The sequence below is a fragment of the Dendropsophus ebraccatus genome, chromosome 14 (assembly GCF_027789765.1).
Source record: "Dendropsophus ebraccatus isolate aDenEbr1 chromosome 14, aDenEbr1.pat, whole genome shotgun sequence".
Taxonomy (NCBI): Eukaryota; Metazoa; Chordata; class Amphibia; order Anura; family Hylidae; genus Dendropsophus; species Dendropsophus ebraccatus.
The window spans coordinates 25,619,860-25,628,826 of record NC_091467.1 but is presented as its reverse complement, the minus strand read 5'-3'; the positions used below and the strand labels follow the sequence as shown (position 1 = coordinate 25,628,826).

Below are 8,967 nucleotides of genomic sequence, written 5' to 3'. Positions count from 1 at the left end.
CGAGCACCACTGGGCATGTTCTCAGCAGAGACCAATCAGTTCTATCTATGGTATGATAAAAAATGAAGGTGCCCCTCTATGTCTGCCTCTATACCCAGAGAGTCACCAGCCCTAACTCACTGCATCCAGCCAAGCTTGAAGGGCTGGTCATATCTGCCTCTACGGTAGACCACTACCTCCAGTGACCTGCTTTGTATAGTTCTATGATGACCTTTTTATGATAAACAGACTGAAGCATTGGGCTTATTGTGCAGACAGGTTTATTGAAACACATATAGCTCCCATCAACATTCATATTCATATCATTGAGTTTTATACTGAAAGAAGATCCTGAACTTTGCGTCCACCTGTGCTGTACGTCTTGAGCTACTACTTCAATTCAACTTCTCTTCAATTTCATTGACGGAGGAAGAAACCACTTTCCCATCCACCACTTCTTCTATGATGGTCTTCACCTTTCTGCTCTTGCTTGGGTCTGTAATAAAATGGTTGCGTGAATTTTCGGTAAGACAAGGACGTTCCTTCATATCACTGTCATCATAGCTTCAAATGTTTCCTTATCAGACGAGTGGCCTACACCATTAACATTTCCTTGTTGGAGCTATATCAGATTGCTTCTTAACATGCTTAACCGCTTAGCACAGTCTTTATTAGTTAAGGTCCCTGGGGCCTGTTCAGCTGATCACCATTACTTATCGTCCCTATGTAGTAGGGAAACAAATGATGCAATGATTCTTCGTGCAGCCCTCAGTGCATGTTGCTCAGGCCTCTTTAAAGTGACTCTGTACCCACAATCTGACCCCCCCCCCCCTAAACCACTTGTACCTTCAGATAGCTGCTTTTAATCCAAGATCTGTCCTGGGGTGCGTTTGGCAGGTGATGCAGTTATTGTTCTAAAAAACAACTTTTAAACTGGCATCCCTGTGTCCAACGGCGGGGCTTAGATTGTGTATGCACTAGGCTGGCACAACCTCTCTTTCCCCACTCCCCACCTTCCTCATCATTAGGAATGCTCCAGGCAGTTTGTCTCCTATTCCTCACCTGTGTCAGCATGGAGAAAATGTTCCAGTGGCTAATGATGAAGAGGGTGGGGAGGAGGGATGGAGGCATGGTGCAAAGTTAGGGCACAGATACTCCCGTTGGGCACAGGGCTGCAAGTTTAAAAGTTGATTTTTAGGACAATAACTGCCTCACCTGCCGAACGGACCGCAGGACAGATCTTGGATTAAAAGCAGCTATCCGAAGGTACAAGCGGTTTGGGGGGTCAGATTGTGGGTACAGAGTGACTTTAAATGAGTGCAGATTTATGAGATTGATGCTTATGTACTGCACATGTTGGGCCATATAAAAGGGGTTTTGGACAAGTATGGTAATCTTTGACATAATGCTGACCAAAATGTTCTCAGTCAGCTGTAATTTGTCAGAAAACCTGGCAATTTTTTAAAGTGTCACTTTAAAAAAGCTTTGGTATGTCATAGATACATATGAAAAAGTTTGAGTTGAGATCTGGGGGGGGGTCAGACCCCAGACCAGGAAAAGTACATGACTAAGCACTTCTATCCCTGGCTCGCTGTAGGGATTGGTGGGGGACTAAAAACTCAGAACCCAAAGAATCAAAAGCGTCAAAGAATTTTTGAAGTAACATGAACACTTTAATTTCCCTGCAGCCCCCAAAGGTGAAGATAAACCATAACACAGTACCAACTTTATTTGAAAAGGTTAAGCATTTTTGGAAAAAACATAGTTGCTTTCTTCCTGAAACAGCACCACTCTTGTCCTCAGTTTGGATGTAGTATTGCAGCTCAGTTCAATTGAAGTTGCGATACAACACAAAACCTGTGGACATGCGTGATGCTGGTTTTTTTTAGAAGAAAGCAGCTATGTTTTTTGTAATCCTGGATAAACCCTTTAATAGATTTTCTGTAATGCAGAGCGGAAGATGTATCTGATCTCCACTCTTGCCAACACACGAGGATCCTGAACATGGGACCCCCTCTATTGCTCCAGATTTACCTAACAGGAAACATATACTAAAACTAGACAACCACTTTAATAGGGCCTATTCATTGAACAACCACTTGAATTTTAAGACAGTGGTGGATCCCGAGCCTTTTAGATAATAGAACCCCAGTAGAGAAAAGTGCAACTCGAGCATGCTCGAGTCCGACCGCTTGGCATTTGATTACCAGTGGCTGAAGAAGTTGGATGCATGCTCAAGTTGGGCTTGACTCTAAACCCCAATATAACTATTCCGCAATAGTTCTGTTCTTCACTCTATACGTTCCTTTGGAGATATGGAATTGATTCTTGATAAACAAGGACTTGTATCCTCCACCCACCATGTAAATATAGAAGCTTTTTTGAAAATTCATCTTTGGTGTACTCAATGCATTGAATCAACAACATAACGTAACTAAATGTCTGACTCTGTATGATTTTATTAGTTTGTAAAATATTTTATTACATTTTTTATTTGGTTGGGCCTAGGAACTTAAATATTTGCACAGTTGGCCAGGCAACGGGCAGCCAATGAACCTGCTCACCATTGTCCCTTCTGCTGGCTATTAGATGGGTGTTGGCCAAAAACTTGTTCAGCCAACACCCTCCTATACACATGCACAATCTCCCCTCAGTGAGCAGAGGAGTAAGCTGCTGCCGGACAGTGGAAGAAATGGTGCTTTTAAGCTACATAGGGAAAATTCTAGAATATACTGGGAAGAGATATGAAAAAAGCACAAAGTTACATTACCTTTCTTTGAATCCACTGATTCTGTTTTCACATTTGACGATGATGATGATGATACGGTGGAGGTCTTGCTGACGCTTACACTTGAGCTTGAGCTGAAAAGTCGGATAGAATATAAGAAATGATGACTTTCGAATCAATGATAATTTTGCATGACAGACCTATACACTCAAAAGTACTGTATATGAATCCGAAACATTGTTACATATAGATCTCCTATTATCCATCTTTCCTTGTTATAAAGCCAAATTGGTGCTTTATTTTTGTTGATTTGTACGTACGTCAACCTTGGACAGATCTTCATGTGTTCCAAAGATTACTGTAGGCCCTATTACCCAGTGTGGTTACCAGCCAAACAGGCCGATATTGCCCTATGTAATAGGTCAATGCTTAAAAAACCATCAGACGCATATCTCCCCGTGCAAGAGGGTACATGTGGCCAACAGCTGATCTAACAATCGCTCTGTTCACAAGATTACCGAGCTATGAAATAGGTTCAGTAAATGAGTGCCAACCACCGAGATCGGTCCTCATGTACTAAGCGTCTCTACTACATGATTTAGAAGAGCTAAGAGACCATGTTATGAAGCATTAGAAGAACCAATTCTAAAGAAAACAATCTCTCATGAAAAAATATAAAGAAAGTTGATAAATACTTGATTAATAAGTTATATATGGTTTAGAAAGGTCTTGGAATAGGTGGGAGACCTGGTAGACACCACTGTCCAGAAAGCAATTTGTCCTTATAGGCATGGAAATGAACTCTTCTCCAGGAGGAAGACAACTTTTGTCCTTAACCTTAACTTTGTCCTTATTATGTGTACAGGAGTAGCACTTTTTATGGCTATTATATAATTTTTATATACCGTTTTTCACCAGTTTAACCCTCTGAAAGCTTCGCATGTAATTTTCAGTTGTTCCTGAGCTGGTGTGTGTCTGACATACTCTACACATGACGGATGATGGATACAGAAACAATGATTTATTGCTTCCCGGTCGTAGCTATCACTGTCTGTCAGTAAGCCAGAGAAACTGCTTAGTGTCTGGTTGGGTGTAAGCCGGAGGCAATACTTGACCTGTAAGATGTTATTACCATTACGATCTGCTGTAATTAGGGTGTGTGAAGTCTGTATAGCAGAGCTAGATTTATGACCTGTGATACTGTAACTGAGAACAACAGATGGCACATAGCAGGTATAGAGGTAAAGGTCACACCCAAGCCCTGGCACCTAACAAGGGCCAAAGGCTTTTTTGCCACAGAAAACATTACTGATTGTGTAATAGGTGCAGGGCCCTGTTACATATTTAGCACCAGGGTTGACATTGGGAAAGTTAAGCCTTTAGCTAAATATATATCACAGTGATGAGAAATGACGAGCACAGCTCTGCTCAACCAAGTACTTCTTTTTGGCCGACTTAAATTTTTTTTTTAAACTTGAAAAACAAGGTTAAATATTAGAGATGAGCGAACCCAAACGTTCGGTATTTGATTAGCTGTGGCTGCAGAACTTGGATAAAGTTCTAAGGTTGTCTGGAAAACATGGATACAGCCAATGACTATATCCATGTTTTCCACATAGCCTTAGGGCTTTATCCAACTTCAGCAGCCACCGCTAATCAAATGGCAAAAGTTCAGGTTCGGATCGACTCGAGCATGCTCCAGGTTCGCTCATCTCTATTTAGTATACATTTTATGCTTACCCCAGTTCTCCCTCCAGCAGGCGGCGGTATGTTTCAATTTCCATTTCCAGTCTTGTTTTGATATCGAGAAGAGTCCTGTACTCTTGGCCCTGTCTATCAATGTCCGATCTGATCTGCATCAGCTGCTCCTCAAGTCCATTGATAGCAAACTGCAGCTGCTGTAGTTGTGCCCCATAGCGGCCATCTGTATCAGCCAAGGTGTCTTCAAGGGATTTTTTCTAAAGGTTTTGGAAATTCAACATTGATCATTAAATCTTTAGTGCTGTAATTTTACTTTTGTAGACATGTATGGCCATACACATTAGATATAGTACATGTCCACCAAATAGGCCAATTTTAGCAGAATATGCCAACCAACCATCTATTGTAAATCTGGGGCTCCCGACTCAACATATGCACAAATGGCCAAGCCAAGCCCACATGTATGAGGGAATTGGATGAGATCAATTCAGCCAACAGCTATCTTATGTGTGTGGCAAGCCTTCCAAATGGAAACTATGCCACCATCTAAACAAGACTTTGGTCTCGGTTGACTTACCAGGGCAAGTTGTGATTGAAGCTCAATCTCCAAGGCTTGGAGGGTACGTCGGAGATCTGTGACTTCACTCTTGCTTGTTTCTACTTGTTCCACACCAGCGGAGATCTGTTGGGTCAGTTCCTTGCTCTAAAAATACAAAGTGTATCACTAACTAATAATACATAATCAGTCATGACTACTTTAGATGTTATACTGTAAGAGGGGTCAAAGAAGTTGTGTCAAGTCAGCATGTTATATTGAGAGAATTATACAGTATGGTGGCTCAATAGTTAGTATTGATGGCCAACAGCACTGGGGTCCTTGGTTCAAATTCAAGTTCAAATTTGCATGTTGTTTGTATGTTATCCATGTTTTTTTTTCTGGGCAATCCCCCCCCCCCCCCCCCCCCCAAAAAAAAAAAAAAAAAAAAAAACCTGACTGATTGGGCAATCTTAAATTGAAATTGTGAGCCCCAGTGGGGGCAGCGAAGTCACTTGATGTATAGTGTTGAGGACTTTGTTACATAGCTAACAAAGTTAGGGTCCAACAAGTTCAACTTACAGTATAACCCTATTGTGTTGACCCAGAGGAAGGCAAAAACCTTCATGAGGCAGATGCCAATTGCCCCAACATAGGTTAAAGAAAAACCTTCTCAACACCAATATGGCAAGTCCAAAACCTGCACCCAAACGAGAGATAAGAGTGGTACTGTCTCTGGAAGAAAGTGGCCATGTTTTTGTATTATTGGATAACCCCTTTAATGAGTCAGTCATTGCAGCATCATGTGAAAGAGTCTCACTGCTGGTGGTGAAACGTTCTTTCCTCTAGACAGAGAAGATGCCCCCTCCTCTTGGTTACAGGCCTAGGTGTAAAAACATGACTATAAAGATCTCTGTACTGTACTTTTTTCTAAACTTAATAACCCCACTGGCACTAAAAACTAAGCTGGCACTATATAAATAAGAAATGTTTATTGATTGGGAAACTCACCATCTGGTTGAACCATGCCTCTGCCTCCCTGCGATTCTTATCTGCCAGTGCCTCGTAGTCTTCTCTCATGTCATTTAGAATCGTAGTGAGATCCACGCCTGGAGCAGCATCCATCTCCACATTGACTTGGCCAGCAGCACTGCTCTTTGCAGCGCTCATCTCCTAGAAAACAGATACAATCTCCATCAGTAATCATTGTATACTTAATGTCTTAGGAATTTGAATCCCTTTAAGTAATTTCTATTGTTATTTTAAGTATTTTTTAAAATATCAACCAACGCTTTTTTCTTGCCTAAAGCAGTGTGACATATGCTCTTACATTTCTATAACGTTTGATCATTTTTGGAATTTGATGGGATGTACAGACAGACATTAGTATTGATTTATAGTTACATACAACAGCTGAACCATCTTACCTCCTGATGGTTCTTCTTCAGGTAGGCCAGCTCTTCAGACAAGCTCTCAAGCTGGATCTCCAAGTCTCCTCTGGCCACGGTCAACTCATCCAAAACTCTACGGAGTCCATTGATGTCAGCCTCCACACTCTGGCGGAGAGCCAGCTCATTCTCAAACCTTATGAAGAAAAAAAGTAATAATATTTTAAATGAACAAACATTTTAAAAATGTTTTGGTGATTTTTCTTTCATTTCCCATTTTACTATGTATATTATACAATAATCCCGAGATCTTGCAGTTTACACTCTGGCCACTAAGCCTAATATTAATCACTTCCTGATCACTTTTCAGCAGTCTCTTCCTATATCACAAACAGGATTATAGTGAAGACTGACACTGGTATATAGATAAGACAGTTCACAATAGGTGATTGTCACAGCTCACCTCCTCCCCCACCCTGCACATGTACATGGGGCTTGCAGTAAAGCATATCTCCAAATGTTGTGAAAAACAGCTCAGGCAAGATGGCTGCCACCATAATATTCCATTAGCAATTAAATAAAAAAAACAAATACAATCAGAATATTGAAAGAAATTAAAAAAATATGTTTTAGCATCTAGTAATCTCTATTTGGACCCATGCTTTCTAACATTTAATTACAGTTAAGGCTCTCTGTTTTGAAACCAGGCTTCGTTTTTTTTTTTTTTTTTTGGTCGCATCAATTGTTTTTAAGACCAGACCTTCTCAACCTCAGGTTCTGATTTTTCCAGCATCAATCAATTAATGTCAACTAGAGATGAGCGAATACTGTTCGATCGAATAGATATTCGATCAAATAGTGAGATATTCGAATATTCGATATTCGTACGACTATCCAGCGAATATTCGATAAATATTCGATAAGCATTCAAATCCCCGAGCTTCCGGTTTCACCCTCCAAATGGTCAAATAGATGTTTTTCACTAATTGAATACTTGTTCCCATAGACTTTAATGGAATCGAATATTCGATCGAATATTCGCGGGATAATCGTACGAATATCGAATATTCCAATATCTCACTATTCGCTCATCACTAATGTTAACATATCCAGTATATGCCCACTATACATTCCTGATCTCAGTACATCCTATCTCACCCAAAACTGACTCATAATCTCATTCAACATTTTTTCATTCAAATCATTTTACCAAAATTTACTATATGATAAAGCAGATGTGTTCAGTTTGTTTACAAAGTGCCGTGGACTTACTTCAGTCTGAAGTCATCAGCAGCCAGTTTGGCATTGTCAATCTGCAGAACTACTCGGGAATTTTCTGTGGTGGCTGCCAAGATCTTAAGTAAAAAAGAAACAAACAAAGAAACAAACCAAAAAATTTAAAATATACAATAAATAAATATATATATATATATATATATATATATATATATATATATATTAAAACAAATGCTAATTTATAATAGGCAATGAAAGGCATAAAATCGAACCAGGTGTTGATTGAAGTGGATGTTAAAAAGGGGCTAGTACCATTAACAAAGTGTAAATGTTGGGGGTTCAATGTATGTCTTAGATAATACCATACAAGCAATTGTGAGAACAACAAGAAAAAATTATCCGAGTATGGGTCATTACGTTTAATAGGATTGTACCTTGCTCTTCAAGTCGTTGATAATATCATAGTACTTGCTGTAGTCTTTAGAAACTGCACTTGCTCCGGCACTAAGTTGTTTCTCATACCACTCTCGGATCTTCAGTTCCAGCTCACTGTTGGCAGCCTCCAGTGCCCTAACTTTATCCAAGTAGGCAGCCAGACGGTCATTGAGGTTTTGCATGGTCTGCTTATCGCTTCCACCAAAAGAAGCAAAACCACCAGATGCTCCTCCACCAAAGCCACCACCGGCACCGAAGCCACCACCAGCACCGAAGCCACCACCAGAACCAAAGCCACCACCAGAACTGAAACCACCACCTGATCCAACACCAGAGCCCAAGGAGAATGCAGATGCACTACTGAAGCTTCCACCATAGCCTCCTCCATAGCTTCCACCACCAAGGCCACTTCCATAGCCTCCAGAGCTAGAGATTTGATAGGATGAGGCAGAGCTTGGACGATAAGCCATGGTGGATACTCTGCTGTTAGTGCACTGATCTGTTTAGCACCAAGGAGACAATGTGGCTGCTGTTAAAGGTTTGCACCTCTATATATATTGCTTTCAATGGGCGTTCTGAACTGATAGCTCCATTATAGAAAAAAAAAAATTACCAGTGAACACCTGTTTTTTTTAAGCCTACCCCAAATGTCTTTCCTCATAAATGTTATATATCTCCTCAGGGAATAGTTTCATGCTATGTGTCTGTTAAACTGGGTGGGGTATTTTTTTTATCTGTGCAAGTATTTCCCCCAGTTGCTTGCCTTTGGCGTCCAATTATATTTATGAGTATGTTCATGCTTGAGGCGACAAAGACGACACTTGCTAATGGCTTCTTAAGATGCCGTCAGTGCAAGTGCTTAAGACTGTAATTTTTTTTTTTAAGTCTGTTATTTTCATTGTTGGAAATCTTTACTTCACACAAAGAATTTGTACAAAAGCAGGTAGTTTAGGTAATAAAATATC

General features: G+C 40.4%; 1 protein-coding gene across 1 annotated transcript; it reads right to left on the bottom strand.

Moving 5' to 3' along the window:
- Positions 1-374: 374 nt before the first annotated feature.
- On the bottom strand, positions 375-8,472 carry LOC138772482 (keratin, type I cytoskeletal 47 kDa-like). Its single transcript, XM_069952905.1, has 8 exons — positions 8,002-8,472; positions 7,604-7,686; positions 6,371-6,527; positions 5,955-6,116; positions 4,986-5,111; positions 4,448-4,665; positions 2,750-2,841; positions 375-475 (listed from the first exon to the last, which is right to left on the bottom strand). Exons 1-8 carry the CDS (start codon positions 8,470-8,472, stop codon positions 375-377), a joined length of 1,410 nt encoding a protein of 469 aa, XP_069809006.1.
- Between the last annotated feature and the right edge of the window lie 495 nt (positions 8,473-8,967).